Here is a 23501-nt window from a genome sequence, read left to right on the forward strand (position 1 = left end):
GGTTTTTTATATTCGTTTTATGTTCGGTAGTTAACAATATATTCTATAACTTTGAGTTAAAAAATGTTTATTAACATCGTTACTAATAAATGCCTCATGATAAATTATGGCTAACATGAGATACTTTTTTTTCCTTAACCTAGAATAAATTAGACAAAGAAAAAGACAAAGATGAAAAATATTCTCCCAAAAACTGTAAACTTCGGCGCTTGTCAAAACCGCCATTTCAGACAAATCCATCTCCTGAAATGGTATCTAAACTGGATCTCACTGATGCCAAAAACTCTGATACAGCTCATGTTAAATCCATAGAAATTACTTCTATCCTTAATGGACTTCAAGGTAAACGTGACTGTCATCCTGTTACATGCAAGTATTTGATTTTAATTTTTATAAGTCAGATTCTATAAAGGTAATTCAGTGACATTTCAAATTCTGTTTTTTAATCAGAATTTTGTTTGCTCTATTATTACAGATAGAGTATCCCTTATTGAAAATGCTTGGGAAAAGAGTGTGTTGGATTTGAGGTTTTTTTGGATTTTGGAATATTTGCATTATACTTACTGGTTCATCCCAAATCTGAAAATCCACAATGCTCCAGTAAGCATTTCCTTTGAGTGTCATGTTGGTGCTCAAGAAGTTTCAGATTTTGGAGCATTTTGAAATTTTGGATTTGGGATACTCAACTTGTACTTGAAATAAAATCAACCATTGATTGAGGGTTGGAAATCTTTCTGTTAACAATAGATCCAAGGGCATTATTAAATTTTACTTAAAATTTAATATTCATTCTACAGCACTGTTACTGTATTTTTTTATTCATTCTTTCTGTACCGTCCTTTCTGTTGGCATAAAAGCGTAGTTTGTGTTATATAACATCAAACTATAAACCTCTACTGACAGTTTTTTGTAAAAAATACCAAATTTTGCTTACCTTGATTACATCTATTATGATGTTTTTTATGATAGTGTTCTTACTTAGTATTTAAGGCAGAATGAAGTAAGTATCAGATAATAAAAGCAATGAGGACTGTAGGGGGTGTTTATGAAATTTTACTGGCAGGGAAGAGGACATATCCAACTTACCAAAATGAATTAAAAGAATGTATAGCTGGGCACAGTGACTCACATCTGTAATCCTACCATTTTGGGAGGCTGAGGTGGGAGGATCACTTGAGCTCAGGAATTCAGGACTAGTCTGAGCAACATATGTTGCAAGACCCCATCTCTACAAAAAAATGGAAAAATTAGCTGAGTTTGGTAGTGCCTGCTTGGTATACTCTCATTTTGGTGGAGCAATTTTTTAGTATCTTTTTAAGAACAGCTGCATGAGAGGAAAGGTAAATTTTTAGAGACTGCAGATATCTTTATTCATTTCTGCAAATATCTTTATTCATAGTTTGACTGATGTGGAAGTTTTTCTTTCAGTATTTTATTGGCATCGGTCAGTTGTTTTTTGTTTCCAGTGTTGCTTCTGTGAGGTCCAGAGCTCTTCTCCTTCCTGATTTTTTTATATGTGACTCATCTTATTATTTGTTTTTTCCTTTTCTTGTTCTCTGTTATGTTGAATTTTTGGTTTTTTTTTTTAATAATTTCATGATGATAAGCCTGAGCGACACAGCGAGACCCTGTCTCTACAAAAAATAAAATAAGCTGGGCATGATGGTACGTGCCCATAGTCCTAGCTACTAAGGTGGTTGCCGCAAGGGTATCACTTGAGCCCAACAGTTTGAGGTTGCAGCAAGCTATGATGGACGGCACCACTGCACTCTAGCCCAGGTGACAGAGCGAGATACTGTCTCAAAAAAAAAAAAAAAAAACAACCTCACAGTGAGATATGCCTTGTGTGGATATATTTTCACCCACGATGGTATGTATTATACTTGCTAAGCTTTTTTATTCTAGGAACTTGTGTCTTTCTGTTCCCAGGCAGTTTTCTTGAATGATTTTGTTGATTATTTCCTCCCCTGCATTTTACCATTTTTTGACTAGTTGTTATTTTGATATATAACCTTCTGTAATATACTCTAATATGCTTATCTTTTTTTGTTTTTTTATGTGTTCTTTTGTCTTTTTCCTCCAGTTTTTTTGAAATTTCCTTTATCTTCCAATCCTATTACTGGCTGTTATGATTGACTGCTATAATATTTAATTTTTCAATTAATGATTTTAATCTCTTAAGTTAAACTGGTTTAATTTTTTTTTTTTAAGAGACAGGTTCTTATTCTGTCACCCAGGCTGCTGGAGTGTAATGGCGCAATTATAGCTCACTGTAGCCTCCAATTCCTGGCTCAGGTGACCTCTGCCTCAGCCTCCCAGTAGCTAGAACTACAGGTACCTGCCACCATGTCTGGCTAATTTATTTTATTTTTTTTAGAGATGGGGTCTTGCTCTGTTGAAGGCTGGTCTCAAACTCCTGGCCTCAAGCGATCCTCCCACTTTGGCCCCTAAAAGTGTTGGGATTACAGGCAAGAGCCACTGCACCTGGCCTAAACTGATTTAATTTTTTAACAGCTCTATTTTCTGCGTGTTTTTGAACCATTCTGTTCTTGTAAATGGGTGTGATATCTTACCTTTCTGACTTTGATCTTAATCTTTCAAAGGATGTTTTAATTTTTTTATTATTATTTATTCATTTTTGCATGGTCAGTTACTTCTTGTTTGCTTTTTTTCTGTTTTATTGTTTTAATTCCTTTCCTAATAGGATTTTTTTTTTCCTGTCCATTTTATGGTTATGAGTGAAGGACTAAAAACTGAAATGGAATCTCAGGCATTAAGTTGGGACTAGTCAACTTTCAGCTTCACTAGGGTGATCTGATAGGCCATTTCTTGAGGAATCTGCAATATGAGATCTTTAAGGTCTTTTTCTCTTAGACTAGTTGGATTCCATAGAGAAGAGTCTTCCAATCTCTTGATGGGCAGGTAAGAGAATAGCTTCCAGTGTTCTAGAATCCAGCTGAGTGCTCTAGGATCCACAGAGAGTGTGGTGGGGTGGAGATTCTTAAGATTTAGTATGCATAATTTCTGTATTCATGAGTGTCCCTTATTTGAGCATCACATCTGTATCTGCAGCAGTTCTTAGCATCTCCCAAGTTAGAAAGCCTCCTCTCTTTTACTATCTTCAGAGAATAAACCTCTAGAAGAACAGTCACCTAGCAACCTAAAGTGGGGTGGGAATCTAGGCATCTAAGTACTTTTCAAATAGTGTTCACCCAGCGTTCCTTATGTTAGCCTTCTCCCCCCTTTTCATTTTCACAGGTACATGATGCAGCCAGTTATTATTGAGGGTTCTATGGTAAATTGGGTTGGTTCTTGGCTCTTCTCACTGCTGATGTGACATTAGTCTTTCTTGGGTGTCTTTCACTCATTTGTCTGTTTTCTGGCTTGCAAATTCTGTTGCTGTTTTCTCCTGTTTTTTCCCTATTGTAGGTTTATATAATTTCAGAAATTGTATTTATATACATATATACAACTTATATGTATATAAAAAATATCCCAAAGCAATGTATATAGTATGTATTATATAAAATATATTTACATGTGGTCTTTTTACAGATGGGATTATTACCATGTTACAAATTCTTTCTTCCCCCACTTAATAGTATAACTTATAAGTCTTTCATATCAGCACATCCATAACTGCTGAATGGATGTCTCATAATTTATTTAATTATCTCCTAATAAAAAGACATTTATTTCCTATGTTTATCTCATTACAGACAATTCATCAGTGAGCATCATATTGGCACACTTTTAACACTTCGAATATTCTTTGTATTTTCTTTTCAGTGAATTTTATTTTATTTTAATTTTAGTTATAATTCAAATTTAAGACATTTAAAATATTTCCAGTTAAAAAATAATGTTCATATGAATGCATATGTGTATGTGTATATATATATATACAGAAAAAAAAAGATGCCTCTTGTGTGTGTAGTACACAGACAGTTATGATTCTATCTCCTTGGCCTGAGATGGGCTGGGAACAGAACTAGAGGGTGGGTGGTAGTTGAATGGAGTTCTGTGGAGAAACTGAGTGTCCAGAGAATAATCCTTCCACATTCTGGCATTGGAGATTCCTTAGAGTAAACTGCATCCCTGATGAATCACGCAAATGGAAAGCTTAATTATCTCTCTTGTTAATCTCAGAAAACATACAGCATCTGTAAAACAAAAACATGATGCAAAGAAAAAGGAACAAAGAACAAGAAAAACCTGGAATTAAAAATCTAAAATTCAATAGAGTGCTAGAATTTAAAGTTGAGGAAATCTTCTAGAAAGTATTAATATAAAAAAGCAGCAATGAAAATTTTAGAGAAGAGATAAGTGATAATAGAGTATTAATCTTGGAACAGAAATATGTAAGAAAGGTAATAGAGTATTAATCGATGAAACAGAAAGAGGGAAGAGTGAAAACAGGGAAGTTAGCATAAACTAAAGAAGAAGAATTCCAGAACTGACGTGAATCTTTACATTGAAACTACCCACCAATTACCTGATAAATTAATGAAGAGACAGCCATACCATAAAACATTATTATGACATTATAAAATACCAACAATCCAAAAATCACCACAGAAGAATGAGACTGCAAATAAGTTATGGTTTTCAACACCATAAGCAAAGGAGCAGTACCTTCAAAATTCTGAAGGAAATCATTTTCAACCTAGAATTCTGTACCTGGTTAAACTCTTAATCAGTGACATTTGAGGGTAAGGATGTATTCAGACATGCACGGACAAGGAATATTTATGTCCTGTGTACCGTTTTTAGGAAACTCTTAGATGATGAGCTCCAGTACAATATGGGAATAAACTACAGAAGAGGAAGATGTGAGATTCACTTAACACTGGGTCAAGAAAGCAGTGAAGGGGATTCCCAGGATGACAGCTGTTGGAGTAGACCCAGATAGAGCAGAAGATATGTTTCCAGGGTAGAGAGATTAGGTGAATAAGGGGTAACTAGATAAGATGCTTGACATTATTAATGGAGCAATTTAAATAAATGTGAAAGACATACAAAGGAAGATATAACATTCAGAGAAGAAAGAGAGTTAGAAACTCTTAGAAAAAGAAAAGCCTATATAAGAAAGTTAATTTATCAAGTATACTACTTATTCTACAGGGTACCTCATTTACATATATTATAAATACTATATTTTAAAAACTAAAGGTAACTATATATAGAAAGGATGGCAGAGGGGAAATATGGATGTTGGTCACTGAATCCTCATTGCTCAAAAACTTCATAAATAAATTGACAAATAATATATTAGTAAGAGATGGCAGTAATTATCAGAAGAAGTAGTTATAACACTTTGGAGGCTGTGTGAGGCAGAAAAGGAGGAGCTGCTGGTTTTTCACTATGAGTCTAAATTTGTTTTTTAACCGTGTATATGTATTGTTTTGATAATTTAAAAAATGCACTCATGTAGGAACACATTGAAAAGATTAAATGTTTTAGCCATCTTAATTACATCAATTTTTTTACATTTAACAAATTTAGCTAAAAATATGCATGGATTTCTCAGTAGTTTGTTGTAGTTAAGACTGTAAGTTCTGGAGTTAAATGACTTAGATTTAGGTCTCATCTTGGCTATTATTAGATCTTTGGGGTAGTTTAACCTCTCTAAACTACAGTCTGTTGAACTCTAAAAAGGGGCTAATAGAAACATGTTCTCATAGGATTATTGTGAGGATTGAATGAGACGATCTGTGTAAAGCATATCAAAGTATCTGGCATGTAGTAAGTTCTCAATAAAAGCTTTCTTGAAATCATACTATTAATAGTAATATTATGTGCCTGTAGTCCCAGCCGCATGGGAGGCTGAGGGAGGAGGATGGTTTGAGGCCAGCCTAGGCAACGTAGCCAGACCCCAGCTCAAAAAAAAAAAAAATCATAATAAAAGCTATTATTTTCTGTACTTAATTAAGTTTACTAAAATGAACACGGAAGAAATAAATTCTGTAATTATTTTTATATAAGTTGTCAGTTAAGTTAATTATATATATTTAAAATACCATGGAAATCCATTATTACAAAAATCTTTGGATAATCATTATTACATTGAAAAATGAAAGCCACAATTTTGTAAGAATACAAACTTTGGAGGTAGTACAACCTGGGCCTACATCCTAACTCCACTATTTTCTACTCATATAAATTTGGAGCAGTTTTTTTCTTTTTTATAATCAGCTTTATTGAAGTATAATTTGTATAAAATAAAATTTACCACTTTTTGTTTATAGTTTGCTGAGTTTTGGCAAAATTATATAGTGGTGTAACTACTACCACTGTGATCATGGTAAGAGAACATTTCCATCATGGGGTGAGTGTCTTAACCTCTTCGAAACCCACTTTCTTCACTTGTAAAATGGGGATGAGAGTGAGCAACCAGAGTGGCTAAAAGCACAGGAGCTAAGATATAAAGTACATAGGAGACATTGCTAGTGTTATTATCATACTCATCATTTTTTTTTTCTCTTATTTTTTAGCTTCTGAAAGTTCTGCTGAAGACAGTGAGCAGGAAGATGAGAGAGGTGCTAAGGATATAGATAATAATGGCAAAGAGGAATCTAAGATTGATCATTTGACCCACACCAGAAATGACCTTATTTCAAAAGAGGAACAGAATAGTTCATCTTTGCTAGAAGAAAACAAAATCCATGTAGATTTGGGAATATCCAAACCAGTGTCAAAATCTCCAGAAAGATTAAGAAAAGATATGGAAGGGTTATCAGAAGATACCGATTATGAAGAAGATGAAGTCACAAAAAAGAGAAAGGATGTCAAGAAGGACACAACAGATAAATCTTTAAAGCCACAAGTGAAACGTGGTAAAAGAAGGTATTGCAATACAGAAGAGTGTTTAAAAACTGGATCACCTGGCAAAAAGGAAGAGAAGGCCAAGAACAAAGAGTCACTTTGCATAGAAAACAGTAGCAACAGCTCTTCGGATGAAGAGGAAGAGGAAAAATCAAAAGCAAAGATGACACCAACTAAGAAATACAATGGTTTGGAGGAAAAAAGAAAGTCTCTACGGACAACTGGTTTCTATTCTGGATTTTCAGAAGTGGCAGAAAAAAGGATCAAACTTTTAAACAACTCTGATGAAAGACTTCAGAACAGCAGGGCTAAAGATCGAAAAGATGTGTGGTCAAGTATTCAGGGACAGTGGCCTAAAAAAACACTAAAAGAGCTTTTTTCAGACTCTGATACTGAGGCAGCAGCCTCCCCACCCCATCCTGCCCCAGAGGAGGGGGCAGCAGAGGAGTCATTGCAGACTGTGGCGGAAGAGGAAAGTTGTTCACCCGGTGTAGAGCTAGAAAAACCACTGCCAGTCAGTGTCGATAGTAGACCCGCTGAAGAAAAAACAGTAGAGGTCAATGACAGAAAAGCAGAGTTTCCAAGTAGTGGCAGTAATTCAGTGCTAAATACCCCTCCTACTACACCTGAATCGCCTTCGTCAGTCACTGTAACAGAAGCCAGTCGGCAGCAGTCTTCTGTAACAGTATCAGAACCGCTGGCTCCAAACCAAGAAGAGGTTCGAAGTATCAAGAGTGAAACCGACAGCACAATTGAGGTGGATAGTGTTGTGGGAGAGCTCCAGGACCTCCAGTCTGAAGGAAATAGCTCGCCAGCAGGCTTTGATGCAAGTGTGAGCTCCAGCAGTAGTAATCAGCCAGAACCAGAACATCCTGAAAAAGGTGAGGAGGAGAAAATATATATTAACTTACTTTAGGATTTCCCCTCTTAAAGTTTCAGTGGTTTCACAGTTATCTCTTGTCACAACATGAAGTTTTTAACTGACGTATTTGTGTGAACATGGTAAAAATGGAAATTTGAAAGGTAATTTGAGTAATGAATAGTGGAATGCATTTAAAAGCTTGAGAAGGCTTTAATGTCCTTTCCTTGAGCCGTCCATGACGTTTCATTGTGGACCAGAACACATGCTAGAAATTGCAGCCAGGCCCAAATCCAAACCTATATGAAAATTCATTATATACACTGGTTGACTATATGGCATGAGCAGCTTAAATATATTTCTGTAACATTGTTTTTGCGATTGTAATGTGCAGTTTCTCACAAACATTTTGATTTATTGACAGACCCCTCCACCCTTAACCAAATACTGTATGTAGGGGTTTGGAGCAACCAACTGTCCAGGCACTGCTTTCCTCAGACAACCGTGTCAAACTGATTTTCAAGCCTGACTAACTTGTGTGAGTTTGTAAAGGAATTTGATGCTTTTTTAGATGCATAGCTTCCAAATTGAAGGACCAATGTGTATGTTAATAACCTAAAGTAATACTTTTTTGATTTTCCGTGAAGTTGTTAAAATTGGAAATTCAAATTAGTACTTTCCAAAAAGTATTAGTGCCTTTTGATGGTGCTGTAGCTATACTTCTGTCATCATTTTTCTTATAAACCACTTCATTCAGGTATTTTTAAATCAGTGTACTGATGCTTGGCTTTGAAACACACTTTTCCATCGTAAAGATAGAGCACTAGAGTATGTATTTTATCTAACATATCAGATTTTAGTGTGCTAGCTTTAGGTTTTTAGCTAAGCTTGAAGAGCGATGTTCTAGATCAGATTAGTTAATTCTAAGTTTTCTCACAAATCTTGACGTAAAACTTTTTTTTTTTTAAATAAAAAATATAGTTGCAATTTAATTGGGGTGTTCTTTGTTTTTTTCACGTGAACAAGTACAGCTACTATGATTATATTTGTGTGCCATACTGTCTCATGGAATTGAACTATCCAGACATAAATACAGTAATCTTCAAAATGAAAGAATCCTTGAAATTTTAAATTCAGCTGATTAAAAAAAAGAAGACTGGGCGCGGTGGCTCACGCCTGTAATCCTAGCTCTCTGGGAGGCCGAGGCGGGCGGATTGTTTGAGCTCAGGAGTTCGAGACCAGCCTTAGAAAGAGCAAGACCCCGTCTCTACTAAAAATAGAAAAAATTAACTGTGTGTGGTGGTGCACGCCCGTAGTGCCTGTAGTCCCAGTAACTCGGGAGGCTCAGCAGGAGGATGGCTTGAGCCCAGGAGTTTCAGGTTGCTGTGAGCTAGGCTGATGCCACAGCACTCTAGCCCGGGCAACAGAGTGAGACTCTGTCTCAAAAAACAAAGATAAAAACAAAAGAAAAAACAAAAAACCACAACAAAAATGAAAGAATCCTTTATCACAGAAGATTAGATAGGTTTTCAACAGTAATATAAGATTTTATTATAATTTTTTTTTTTTTTTTTCCTTTCGAGACAGAATCTCACTCTGTCACCCAGCTAGAGTGCAGTGGCATCATCATAGCTCATTGCAACCCCAAACTCCTGGGCTCAAATGATCCTCCTGCCTCAGCCTCCTGAGTAGCTGGGACTACAGGCATGCACCACAATGCCCAGCTAATTTTTTCTATTTTCAGGCTGGTCTGAAACTCCTGAGCTCAAGCGATCCTCCCGCCTTGGCCATCCAGAGTGCTAGGATTACAAGCTTGAGCTACCTCCAGCAGCCTTAATTCTTAAGAGGTTGTATCCTCACCATGTTCCTCATATCTAAGAAAGATTAAAATTGACCAAAAAAGAGTTCTGCTATCTTGTCTGCTGATAGACTAAGTCAGCACTGCTCTTTTGGATCTTAATCTTGTCTAGATTAGAAAATATGGAATTTGAGAGCTACTCCCAAATTTAGGGCAAGAGAGACCATCTGCTATATTAAATCAAAGCATTATCTTACGATGTTTTTTTGGAATTTATCTCTCTTGAGAAATAAATTCTTAAGCGCCTATTTCATATGGCTTCATTTCAGTAAATTTGTCTCCTATGAATATTAGAGAATACCCATTATATTAAAAGTAAAAATGTAAGTTTTACTATTTGGGTTTAGTTTTTTCTTCTAATTTGCCCTACATGAAGATTTTTATTTCTTAGTATCTGACCCCTTTAGAATTAAACTCTCTTGGAGAAAAACCCGGCAATTATTTTGAAGATTCTGTGCTTCAATATGGTCAATATCTAAGTCCCTTTCTTAAGTTTCACTTCAATTGTTATATTAAAATAGCCTCATGAAAAATTACAAACAAATAAAATGATGCGACCCATTAAAAAAGAAAACTATCTAGGGAGTTGCAGACAGTTAATAGCCTGTTCCATTTTTGACCAAGGAAGCCATGTTTTATATATGTTGGTTTTTACCATTGATAATAGGATCAAGAAACTTTTTTGTGTGGCAAACATGGCATAATTTTATCATAATATTAATGTATATAATGTGTTATAATATCTGACATTGGAACCAAATGGAGATAGCTTTATTAGTCTCTGGGATAAAAAGCTTATTTTGTATAGTCTGAGACACAATATATGTAAGTAGAAAGATAGAGAAACATAACAGATACTAAGGGCCAAATGAGTAGTATAAAAAAATGCTACAATTCTGAGCAGTGATTAATCAGTGAAGCCTGGAGCATCAAGCAAAGATGTAGGACTTAGGCTAGTCCTTGAAGAAAAGGAAGACATTTATTTATAATGTTTTGGGATAATTTTCCACCAAGAAGATGAGACATTTCTTAGAACTACTATGCTGGATTTGTAAATAATATACATGTTAGCTAACCAGTGCCTTGGGAGCTAAGTTATTCTTGAAATAAATTGATTAAAAAAAAAAAGATAAGGGTGAATTACTGCTAAAACTTATCCCATTAATATATCATTTAAAAATTATATTAATATAAGATATAATGTCATTAACATTTTAATCTATAATAAAATCTTAATATTTTGGTTTTGTTGAAACTTAACAAATTTCAGTTTTTATTTTCAGCATATACTTATTTTCGAATTACTAAACTGATACTCATAAATACTAGTACTATTTTAAAAACTCTTCAGTTTATATCTTGACTTTTCTAACAAGGATGTACATACTTTATTTGCTTTTTAAAAAACTTTAAGTTTTAGTATATACAAGAATTTTGCTTCATTAATGACAGTTTATTAAAAATTTGTAATTTCTATGATTTATAAATCTCATAATGCGTATGTAGTTTTGGGATTGTTCTATGCTTCTAAAATGTGGAATTAATTTATACCTAGGAAAAGTTTGATTTTATTTTGTGTTACTTAATTTCTTTCCCATCATAGCCTGTACAGGTCAGAAAAGAGTCAAAGATGCTCAGGGAGGTGGAAGTTCATCAAAAAAGCAGAAAAGAAGCCATAAAGCAACAGTGGTAAACAACAAAAAGAAGGGAAAAGGCAGTAAGTGTGAAACCTCTAATTTTTAACATATAAAAATAATAGCTGATATATTTTTCCTGCCATTAAGAAAAAGTGTATTCAGGATATGGGATAGTACAATACAGACTCTGTGAGGCTACCTGCTTTAAAAAAAAAGAAGTCACAGAAGTTTTTTGATCCTAGGTAAATTCTAGGATTAAGCAAGTTGGTATTATTCAGCAGTGGTATTGCTTGCAAATGAATGATCAGGTAATCTGTTTTAAAAGTAATATCCAGTATAATATAAACATCAACATCTTTGTTACCTTTGTATTCCACAGCTTTTTCCACTTAGTGTTACATGTATCACATATTGTGAAAATGCTTCAGTTATATTATTTTTATTACAGTGAAATTGCTTAGTAATTCTTCAAGGCAAAATCAACATAGAAGTAAAGAATCAAGATGGCTTTAGAGCTATAATTCCAACACCAGTCTATGACATTTATCTTTGGTACCTCAAACTATGTGACCTGAGAACATCTACAAATGATACTTTTGCTAAGTATGCTTCAACCAAAGACTTAATTTTAGCAATGGCTCTCGGTTCATCAATCTACAGAGAATTTATATACTCTATTTCTTCTGAGGGCTGCACATTTTATCTCTCTTTTGTAGACAAAGTAAGAAGCAGAAAGTATGTAAAGAATTTTTTTTCAGGTGCCCCACACTGACCTCCTGCTGCTCTTCCAGGAGACTCCTGCCACCTCCACTGCCTGACCTTTGCTAACAGCCGGCTTGGCTGCACTTCAGTGCAGAAAAGGGTTATTCGGCCAGCTCCCCGAGGTTCTGCTGAGCCCATATGACTTCCAGGCGGTGAATATGGCGTCCCTGGGGCCCCGGGTGGCTGTGCTCAGCAAGGCCATGAAAGCCAGGCTGAGGCAGGCCACTGCACAGAGTGGGGCCAAGCCTTGGGTGTCTTAGCTAGGAGTTGTCAGGGGTTCCAGAGCAGCAGTGGGGGAGCTGGGAGGGGATTTGTGTAAAATATGTGTAAAAGAATGATGGAGTTTCTTTATTTCCAAAACACCACAGTGGGAGGAGTTGCTACGTACCTTTACTATTTGGAATACTTGTCAGGCTTTGATAGCCTAGCAATTTTTTTTTTGGTGGCTGTTATTTAATGAAGAATCAATAAATACATGCCAAATTAAGTTGGTCATCAATTATTTGATGTAACCGATAGGATATTTGAAGTATTTTCTCTTACACTGTAATGTTTTTGTCTTCAAGACTTTTCTATTTAAATGCCATTTCTCTAAAAGGGCTCATTTTCAACAAGTCAATATTTCCATATAATTTAGAGATATAGTGGTTGATTATATTCTCCTAGTTTACTTAATTGGGCTTCTCCCATGATAAATCAGAATGAGTTAACCATTCTCTGAGAATAATTTAGTAAAGTCAATTAACTATGATGTAATCTAAAATAATACTTTTATCCAGAAAGAGGTAATCTGTGGAAATACTAATCCCATCACCTATTCACATGGTAAGCTGTCAAGGTTAAGTATTTCCATTCTAGTACTGAAGTTCAATTAGCAAAACTAGATGTAACATAATTATTACACAGACTTCTGAATTCTTCACAAAATAGTGCATATATTTACTAGGGTGAAACTACTGATTTATTTTAGTCAAGATATGGTATAGGAGTTACTTAAGAATTTCATTACTCATGTCAAAATTGAGAGACACTTTATTGAATATGATGATCATGTGTCAGTCTTTGTTACCAAAGGAGTAGGAAAATGTTATGTGCATACAATTGAAAGTGTTAGAATTAAGAAGTTTCTACAATAAGTCATTTTAAAAGACTAAGTTATGTTCTATACAATAGAATAAAAAGCCATTTAGATGATGATTGTATATTTGACAGTTGACCAAGTATAATGAAAGATTAGTGTGAGTGATTTTTAAAAAAATATATTTATTGGCAGGTCAGGTAAGAAGAGATTTTTGTGGGTTTTTTTTTTTCCCCTTAAGATGCTGCTGCATTTGTATGTGATTTTCCATTTTTACAGACAGGTTGTTTTCTGTAGTAGTAAATTCAAATGGTTAATTTAAAATTATGCATTAAAATCTGTGACAGATTTATTGTTCATTTTTGTTTATTAATACTTTTTCTTTCAGCAAACAGTAGTGATAGTGAAGAACTTTCAGCTGGTGAAAGTGTAACTAAGAGTCAGCCAGTCAAATCAGTTTCCACTGGAATGAAGTCTCATAGTACCAAATCTCCTGCAAGGACACAGTCTCCAGGAAAATGTGGAAAGAATGGTGATAAGGATCCTGATCTCAAGGAACCCAGTAATCGATTACCCAAAGTTTATAAATGGAGTTTTCAGATGTGTAAGTGACATACATGAAATTGACAATTAAGCATAGAAACTTCATCCCAGTAACTCTTGATGCCAGTCTGAAAAAGAGGTTATACTAAACTTAAGAAACATACTAACCAATTGCACTGTATCAATCTTATTTGGGTCCTGAGTTGAATAAACATATTGCTAAAAGAAAAATTTTAAGGTAATTGAGGCAAATACCAATACCGACTTGATATTTCTGATATGTGATGTTGGGAATTTGGTTTAAAATAATCTGGTGTTGGGGATGAGAATGCGTGGGGGTATAGATGAGACAAGATTTTCCACAAACTGATAATTACTGAAGCTGGGTCATGGGTACATGGACTTCATTAAATGAATACTTCCCTCTGTACTTTTATAAATGTGAGAAATCACCATAATTTTCTTTTTCTTTTTTTCTTAAAGGCTATACCAGAGTTTCTTACACAGGGAAATATCTCAATTATTCTTAGGAGATTGAAGATTGCTTTAGAGCTTTTGAAAATTTTCTTCCAACTAAAAGTTATACACATTCTTAAGAAACAATAAAAAGGGGACAGAAGAGAAAAATTTATCCACAGTCCTGTCACTCAGAAAATATATACAATGTTAAAATTATCATCTTTCCAGTCTTATTTCTAAGTATGATTTTTTAATGATACACTATGACGATACTGTATATGACTGGATATTTCAGCATACATATTTAGGTTATAAGATCTTTAATTCTGTACATATTCATTCAACAAATATGGCACATGTATTATGTGCTAGGCATTGTTCTATGCTAGGGAAAAAAGCTTGGAAAACAAATACTTGGTTTTTTAGTTTATCTGCCTTGACTGTATTCTAGAACCATATTCTGTGTTCTCTCTTTTATATATTAAATTTCAAAAATATATATTAATGAAAGTTTTAAATTCACAGCGGACCTAGAAAATATGACAAGTGCTGAACGCATCACAATTCTTCAAGAAAAACTACAAGAAATCAGAAAACATTATCTGTCATTGAAATCTGAAGTAGCTTCCATTGATCGGAGGAGAAAGCGTTTAAAGAAGAAAGAGAGAGAAAGTAAGTATTTTACCTTACTTTATCCAAACGTAAACTAGAGTTTGTGATTCTATGGAATCACATACGCGTGTTAAACTAACACGGGTTTATGTCTGTCTGTCTTCAGGCAAGTTCTCTCATCTCTGTCTTATTTTCCTCATTATTTATAAACTAAAAAAAATATCTCAAAAAAATTATTTCAAATCATAATGTTCACTTTCATAGAGTTTACAATCTGCCAAAAAATCCTAATAAGATAATTTCAGATAGGGGAAAGCATTGTGAAGAATATGATGTTAAGGCACTGATTAGATGGGTTACTTTAGATTACAAATGCTTGGGGCATTTTTGTTGATACCTGAATAACAAGAGGAAGTGGGATAAGTTAAAATCTGGGGGAAAGGAGTTGTCTTGTTTTGCCAGGGCTGCTATGACATAATATTGCAGATTGGGTGACTTATTAAACAACAGAAATTTATTTTCTCTCAGTTTTAGAGGCTGAAAGTCCAAGATCAAGGTGCCAGCACATTTGTTTTTTCCTGGTCCTATCTCATTGGCTTGCTATGTCCTCATATGGCCTCTGTGGGTACAGAAAGATCTCTGGTGTCTTTTCTTCTTCTTGCTTTTTATTTCTTTTATTTTTTATTTTGTTTTGAGACAGTCTCCCTCTGTCCCATGGGCTACAGTGCTGTGGCATCAGCCTTCCTTTCAGATTAGGATGCTACCCATATGACCTTAATTACCTCCCTACTTCCAAATACAGTCACCTAGGGAGTAAGGGCTTCAACGTAGAATTTTGGGGGGATACAGTTTAGTTCATAACAAAGGTCTTAGGCGGAGAGAACAGCATATGTCCTTAAGATGGGTTTTCTCAAACTTAGCACTGTTAACACTTGGGGCCAGGTAATTCTTTGCTCTCAGGGGCTATCTTGTGCATTGTAGGAGTTTAGCAGCATCCCTGGCCATTACCCATTAGGTGCCAGTAGCACCCCACAGTTGTGATAACCAAAAATGTCTCCAGACATTGCGAAATACCCCCATGGAAGGGGGGCAGAATCACCCCAGAGAATCACTGCTCTAAAGTGGGAATACCCCTGGTGCCTTTCAGGAACAAAGAGAAAACCATTGTAGTGTGAAAGTGGTAGAACTAATCAGCCCAGGCCGGCATGGTGGCTTACACCTGTAATCCTGGCACTCTGGGAGGACGAGGCGGGTAGATTGCTTGAGCTCAGGAGTTAGAGACCAGCCTGAGCAAGAGCGAGGCCCCGTCTCTACTAAAAATAGAAAAAAATTAGCTGGGCGCAGCTAAAGATAGAAACAAAAAATTAGCTGTGTATGGTGGTGCATGCCTGTAGTCCCAGTAACTCGGGAGTCTGAGGCACCTGGAGGATCACTGGAGCCCAGGAGTTTGGGGTTGCTGTGAGCTAGGCTGATGCCATGGCACTCTAGCCTGGGCGACAGAGTGAGACTCTGTCTCCCCAAAAAAGAAAAAATTAAAAATTAAAAAATTAGAAATACCAGGCAGATAAGCAGAAGCTATATTAGGCGGGGTCTTGTAAGCCAGTATAAGGAGTTTAGATTTTTAGTAAAATGGACAGGTATTGGAAAGTTTTAAACCATGAAATATGATGATCTGTTTATAATTTTCTCACATCACTATCTGTCATGTGGATGGTAGATTCTAGAGGGGCAGCGGCACAAGCCATGTCTAATAGGAAGCCCATTGCAGAGGTTCGGGTAGGAGCTGATAGTGACTTGGACAAGAATGGTTGCAATAAAGCTGGAGAGCAGTTAATGTTGAATTAATGGTACTTGCTGATAGATCGGATGTAGTAGATGAAGGAAAGAGAGTAATTGAGGATGACTTCTAGGTTTTTGACTGGAAGAACTAGAGCATAGTGCCATTTTTGGAAATGGGGCAGATGTAGAAAAGATGAGTTGTAGGTTAGGGAGCACGACAAGGTTCAAACATTATGTTTCAGCTATGTTAATTTCTGAAGTGCCCATTAAACATCCAAGTGAAAATGTCAAGCAGACAGTGGGATATGTAAGTTAATAGCTCAGAGGAGAAGTCAGGACTAAAGATAAAATTTTAAAGTCAATGGCATATCTATGTGCAGTAGGTTTTGCGAGTGGTTTTGAAAGCCCCAAGACCTGAGTAGATCACCTAGGAAAGAAGTATAGATAGAAAAGAAAAGGAAAGCTGTGGCAAGCCAGCTTTTAGAGGTAGAGCTGAGACAGAGAAGACTGAACCAGCAAGACTTGAGAAAGGAGTAGCCCCAAATGAAGAGGAGAGAGGAAAACCAGGAGATGTTGGACCAGAAAAGAAAATGAGCAATCCGCTATGTGAAATGCTGCTGAAAGGCAGGGAAGCGGTGGGAGGGTTTGGCAATGTAAGAATCTTTGTTTTGACCTTTCAAGAGCATTTTCAGTGAGCTGCAGAGATAGAATCTGAATTGAGGCTGGTTGGGGATGGAGGAAGAAGTAAGAAGAAGAGACAGAGACCCTAGGGGAATCTTGAGTTTTGCTATGAAGGGGAGCAGAACAATGGGACAACAGAGGTAGGAGGAGGGAAAAAGTGTCACATGTTGTAAGCTGGTGACTTTGCCTTCCCGTCCCTCTTCTTTTGCCATTGTTACTGTCCTTTGAAACACTTTCATTTCCTTTTTTTTGTACACAAATTTTTCCACTTTCTTCTTCTGCTGTCATGTTATTCTTTAACTCCACCTTAATTTGTCTAGACTTTTTGATTTGTGGAATGGGTGATAGTCTGTCTGAGTTATAGAGTATTTGAAAATAAATTAAATGTTAATATACAGAAAGTATATGCAGAACATTCTGTCACAGGAAGAGGATCTAGGTTTTATGTGTTCAATGTCATGTACCATTTTAAAATAATTAAAAATCAATTATAATTAACACATTGACAGTTTAAGTGCTTTTTACTAGAGCTCCCCACTCTTTAGTAACCAAAGGCTTTTTGTATAGGAGCTTCCTATATAATAACACATTTATCTGGAAACTCCTTCAAAACAGTGTTTTGTAGATATGGTCACCACAGATTCTCTATAATGAATGATTCTGCTAAATAGATGCTTTCTCTGGGCAGTTAGCATTAAAAGTTCCTAAAGATTATTTAAAAATCAGTAGCTGGGCTGGGCGCGGTGGCTCACGCCTGTAATCCTAGCACTTTGGGAGGCCGAGGCGGCGGATTGTTTGAGCTCAGGAGTTCGAGACCAGCCTGAGCAAGAGCAAGACCCCATCTCTACTAAAAAAAATAGAAAGAAATTAATTGGACAACTAAAAATATATAGAAAAAATCAGCCAGGCATGGTGGTGCATGCCTGTAGTCCCAGCTACTTGGAAGGCTGAGGCAGTAGGATCACTTGAGCCCAGGAGTTTGAGGTTGCTGTGAGCTAGGATGACGCCATGGCACTCTAGCCCGGGCAAAAAGAGTGAGACTCTGTCTCAAAAAAAAAAAAAAAAAATTCCGTAGCTGGGTGTGGTGGCTCAAGCCTGTCTTCCCAACACTTTGGGAGGCTGAGCCGGGAGGCTTGCTTCAGGACAGGAGTTTGAGACCAGCCTGGGCAACATAGTGAGACTCCATCTTTACAAAAAATAAAAAAATTAGCCAGGAATGGTGGCTTGTGCCTGTAGTCCCAACTACTTGGGAAGCTTAGGCAGGAGGATCACTTGAGCCCAGGAGCTCAAGGTTGCAGTGAGCTATGATTGTACCACTGTATTCCAGCCTAAGCAACAGAGTGAGATGTTGTCTCAAAAAAAAAAAAAAAAAAAAAAAAAAAATCAATAGGAAAAGGTTAATCCTGGTTATCAAGCAAATATAAATTAATATAACTAAAACCAATGCTAGAAAAAATACAGTGAAATGCATATCTTTAGGAATTGCTGCAAGCATTGGTGCAGTTACCTTGGAAAACACTTTGACTATATGTTTGGAGAACTAGGTAATGCTTGTTCTAAGAATAGATCTGAAGGAAAAATACATAGCCACAAAGAAGTTTATTACACTAATATTTATAATAGCAGATAGAAATTATTGTATGATTAAGTTGATGAAAATAGACATTTAAGATTTTATTTATAATGCACAGAATATTCATTACATTGTTATTGGTAACAGCAAAAGACTAGGATGAGACTAGTCTGAAGACTAAAGATTAGTCAAAAGACTAAGTTATGGTTTATAAATATAGTGGAATACTACTCAACTTGGAAAAGAAAAAGATGTGCTAATATGGAAAAATCTCTTAAAATATATTAAGTAAAAAAAATCAAGTCAGATATCATACTATGCTTCCACTTGTGTTTTAAAAGTACTGTATCTACATATTTTAAATTTGCATATCATATCTCTAGTTTCTAGAAATAAAATTCCTCTAGAACAGAGATTGCAAACATTTTTTGTCAAGAGACAGAAAATATTTAAGCTTGTGGGCCATTTGTTGTCTGTAGAAACTACTCAGCTCTTCCATGGTCAGTGTGAAATCTTCCATAGGCAATATGTAAACAAACAGATATGGCTGTATTCCAATACAATTAATTTTCTTTACGAAAACAAGTGAACCATATTTGGCCCTGGGGCAGTAATTTGCCAGCCTATCATCTAGAGTTATAAAGAATATGAAGCAAGTAGTAACAGTGGGGAGGGAAATTTGAGGGATTAGGAGGGTCCTGGATGAGAGGGAGATTTGCCTTTCTGCCTTATACCCCTCTGCTAAATGAATTTTTTTTTTTTACCTGTGCATGTATTCCTTTAAAAATATTCTTTTTGGGGCACTGTAGCAATGAAAGAATTTTCCTGAGGAAAATAATGTGTCATTTGCTTTATAAACCTAGTGGAGGAGAATGAGGTAGTTAAGCTATGGACTCTTTTGTTCCAACTTTAGAAGCAATTAGCTTCCCATTCTCATCGTGATTTAAATGTATAAGAAAATTCCACATGCAGAAAGATGGAGGAATCAGGAGGCGGGAAAAGATTATTGGCTGGATTACAGATTTTTCCTATTTGATTTAAAGCTCTTTATGGCATTTGTTTTACTGTTACAGGAAGTGTATTCTAGTGTTTTAGTTCCATGTCTTATAGACCGGCCACACAATTTTTTCCCCTCTTTAATCCATGCAGGAGCCTTTCTTGGTGTGTCATTTTTCTTTTTTTTTGAGACAGAGTCTCACTCTGTTACCTGGGCTTAGAATGCTATGGTGTCAACCTAGCTCACAGCAACCTCAGACTCCTGGGTTCAAGCGATCCTCCTGCCTCAGCCTCCCAAGTAGCTGGGACTACAGGTGTGCGCCACCATGCCCCGCTAGTTTTTTTCTATTTTTAGTTGACTGGCTAATTTTTTTTTTTTCTATTTTTAGTAGGGATGGGGTCTTACTCTTGCTCAGGCTGGTCTTGAACTCCTGAGCTCAAGCAGTCCTCCTGCCTCAGCCTCCCAGAGTGCTAGGATTACAGGCGTGAGCCATCGCGACCAGCCTGTCATTTTTTATTACCTGTGTAGTTGGGCACATCATGGTACTGTGAATATTGCCTACTCTTGTGGTAAGCTAAATGATTTTGAGGAATACAATAGAATTTCAATTCAGAGGACTAGTGTTTTCTTTCTATTGGTAAATACACTTTTTATTAAGCTCCTGGTTTGGTCTCCATTTTCCTTAGGTGCTGCTACATCCTCATCCTCCTCATCACCTTCATCCAGTTCCATAACAGCTGCTGTTATGTTAACTTTAGCTGAACCATCAATGTCCAGCGCATCACAAAATGGAATGTCAGTTGAGTGCAGGTGACAGCAGGACTTGCTAAAGCACTTTGCACTTAATGGCTGTTGAGGGCCACGTCTTTTTTATACTGCACAGTGGCACAAAAAAATCAGACAAGCACTATTTTATATTTAAAAATTGTTTCTTGACAAGCTGACTTGGCACTTAAGTGCACTTTTTTATGAAGAAAAAGTACAATGAACTGCTTTTCCTCAAGCAATAATTGTTTCCAACTTGTCTGGGAATTGTGTGTCTGGTAACTTGAAGGCCTTCCACTGTGGCAAATGGAGGCTTTTCACTGCCTGTAGAGACAATACAGTAAGCATAGTTACGAGGTGGGCCAGAACATGTTAAGATATCTTACTGTATATGTATTCCCTTGTATTTTGTTAAAGCTGGAACATTTGATATTTTTCCATTTATTTATGAAAAATATGAACCTATTTTCATTTGTACAAGCTAATTGTTTTTTAAAGCAAGTCACCTTAGGGTGGCTTTAATTGTATAAGTCAAGCACATGTAATAAATTCAAAACCTGCAGTTAACAGGATATTAGACATCAATCCTGGTAACCAAATATTAAAGATTCTCTTTAAAAAAGACTGAAAATGTTTACAGGTTTGAATTAGGCTAAAAGGTCTTGCAGTGGCTTTTCATGCCCCTTCAAATTGGAATGGAACTACTGTACTTTGCCATTTTTCTATAAATCAGTATTTTTTTTTAATTTTGATATAATACATTGTGTGAAAAAAGAAAATGGCTAATAAACTGTATTAAATCTTAAAAACAATGTATAAAGATTGTACTTAGCCAGTTCAAAGTGTATATTTATTCATAATGAATTATAACAGTTATATTTTTGTGTTTTCTTGTAAATGTTTCTTTTCCCTTAAATACAGATAATTCATTTGTATTGCTTATTTTATTATGAGCTACAACAAAAGGACTTCAGGAACAAGTAATGTATTAGTATGGTTCAAGGTTGTTGACATGAACTCTCTCAAAAGGATGGTTATTTTAAATATAAATAGCTAATTGGGGTGGTAGGCCTATAAAATTAAATGCCTTGTATAAAATCCAAAACGAACGCAAAATTGTTTTCACTTGTATTGACTTTACGTTGTATGATTCCAATCTCTGTTCTGTTTGGCACTTGTATTTAATTCTTCACCTTTGTAAGACATTTGTATATTGCGGATGTGTTCATTCAAGCTATTTAATACCTGGCACTGTTAATACACAGTACTTTACTGTACAGACTGTTTTGCTGTTTTAATTGTAGTTCTGTGTACCTTTTTTGGATGGGGCTGGCATGTTTTATTTGTTTTCTGGCAGTACGACGTGAGAATTTCGAAGCGTTTTGTTGTAGATGCTGACGTGTCAGAATCCTTTACATTCAACTTTTCTAAGAAAAGCATTTTCAGTCTTGTAGTGTGTGCTTACAGTAACTAATTTTGTTGAAAATGGTTTCAAGTTATTCAAATTTGTACAGGACTGTAAAGATTTGTTGACAGCAAAATGTTGAAGAAAAAGCTTATAGAATAAAAGCTATAAAGTATATATTAGGATCTGCAAACAATGAAGAATTATGTAATATATTGTACAAATGTAAGCAAAGGCTCTGAAATAAAATGCCATAGTTTGTGAATCCTTGATTTTGTTTCTAAAAGATTTAAGTAATTTTAGTTCATTTCTGTTAGGTGATGACTGACTGGAACATATATATACCCAGTATGTATTATCACAAGGGATTAATTAACATACAAAAAAGGGATTCTAACTATAAAAATTAAAAGTCCATTAACCAGATAAGGGATTTATTAGGCATTCTTTTATCTTTGCATACACTATTTTGCTTGAGTCTGAATGTAAATATTTTTATTAAGACTTGGAGGTTTGTCCAAAGAAGATAATCAAATAAAAGTTTTATTTTTTCTTTAACACTTGAAACCATTACCATCAGCTTTTTTCTTTTAATTTATTTGGACCCTTGCTGGTCTCTACTCTGTTGCATATTGGAATCAGGTGGGCACTGTTAAAACAATAGTCAGTACGCAGACCCCATCCCCAAAGAGTTGTACTTAAGTGGTCTGGGGTGATACCTGGATGTTGATCTTTAAAGGTCTCCAGTAATCTTAATATGAATCGGAGTTGAGAAACCCTGCTTTGCCCCAAAGTTTTTAAAATCAATAATGTAGTTTTTTGGCCTCTTTAGTGGACTTTCTAACAAAAGAAAATACTTTCTTTAAAACAAAGAAAATAAACTTTTTTAAGGCCTAAAAAGCTTAAATACGTGTTTTTAAAGCATCATTGGGATGTCTGTTTTCATAGAAGTTAGCTTAACTTTTAAGGGATGAGTTTTAAAATCTGTAGAACATTACTCCCAAAATAAGTTCCTAGAATTCTGGTCCCTGGAAATGCTCTGGGAATTTATTATCAAACATATTTTGGTAATGCTTATATATGACATATTCCCTTCTTAGAGATTCACAGGGTTAGCATATTAAAAACTTAGAGAAGGCCTGTGAGGAGACACCTGGCTAAATAAGGTGGGACGTATAGGCTAGAGTGGAGGGGAAGAGTCCTGAAGGCCAGATAGGATGAGGTTGCAGTGCTCCAGCTAGGAGGTGATTCATGGAATAATGTTAGGAATTGAGAAGGAACAGGATTGAGAGACCTGAGGGGAAAGGAATAGTATTTCTTCACTGGACTGTATAAGACAGAGGCATGAGTTGCATCTCATGTTTGTGTGGATATAGGTTTGTGTCATTTTTGTGATGACAGATGATCAAGATTATGGGAAACCAAAATAAAGGGCTCGGTAATCAAAACCCAGGGCCAGTTAAATGTGGGGTTTTTTCATAACCTTATCTGATGGAGGCAATAAAAGGTCGCAGTGAACTTGTTTAGTTAAGAGCTTTCAAAAAGCAAGCCTGGGCCGGGCGCGGTGGCTCACGCCTATAATCCTAGCTCTCTGGGAGGCCGAGGCGGGCGGATTGTTTGAGCTCAGGAGTTCGAAACCAGCCTGAGCAAGAGCGAGACCCCGTCTCT

The 23501-nt window shown here is 35.8% G+C and overlaps 1 protein-coding gene across 1 annotated transcript in view; it reads left to right on the forward strand.

Moving 5' to 3' along the window:
• The window catches only part of ARID4B (AT rich interactive domain 4B (RBP1-like)), a 166831-nt gene extending 144726 nt beyond the window's left edge, over window positions 1-22105 (forward strand). The window contains exons 19-24 of the mRNA XM_012660293.1: window positions 144-342; window positions 6495-7706; window positions 11146-11259; window positions 13408-13623; window positions 14547-14693; window positions 20350-22105. Of these exons, the coding sequence (XP_012515747.1) occupies window positions 144-342; window positions 6495-7706; window positions 11146-11259; window positions 13408-13623; window positions 14547-14693; window positions 20350-20477 (2016 nt within the window). The 3' untranslated portion in view covers window positions 20478-22105. The remainder of the gene's footprint in view (window positions 1-143; window positions 343-6494; window positions 7707-11145; window positions 11260-13407; window positions 13624-14546; window positions 14694-20349) is intronic.
• The last annotated feature ends 1396 nt before the right edge of the window (window positions 22106-23501 follow it).

This window comes from Propithecus coquereli, unplaced genomic scaffold (genome assembly GCF_000956105.1).
Source record: "Propithecus coquereli isolate 6110/MARCELLA unplaced genomic scaffold, Pcoq_1.0 Scaffold66, whole genome shotgun sequence".
Taxonomy (NCBI): domain Eukaryota; kingdom Metazoa; phylum Chordata; class Mammalia; order Primates; family Indriidae; genus Propithecus; species Propithecus coquereli.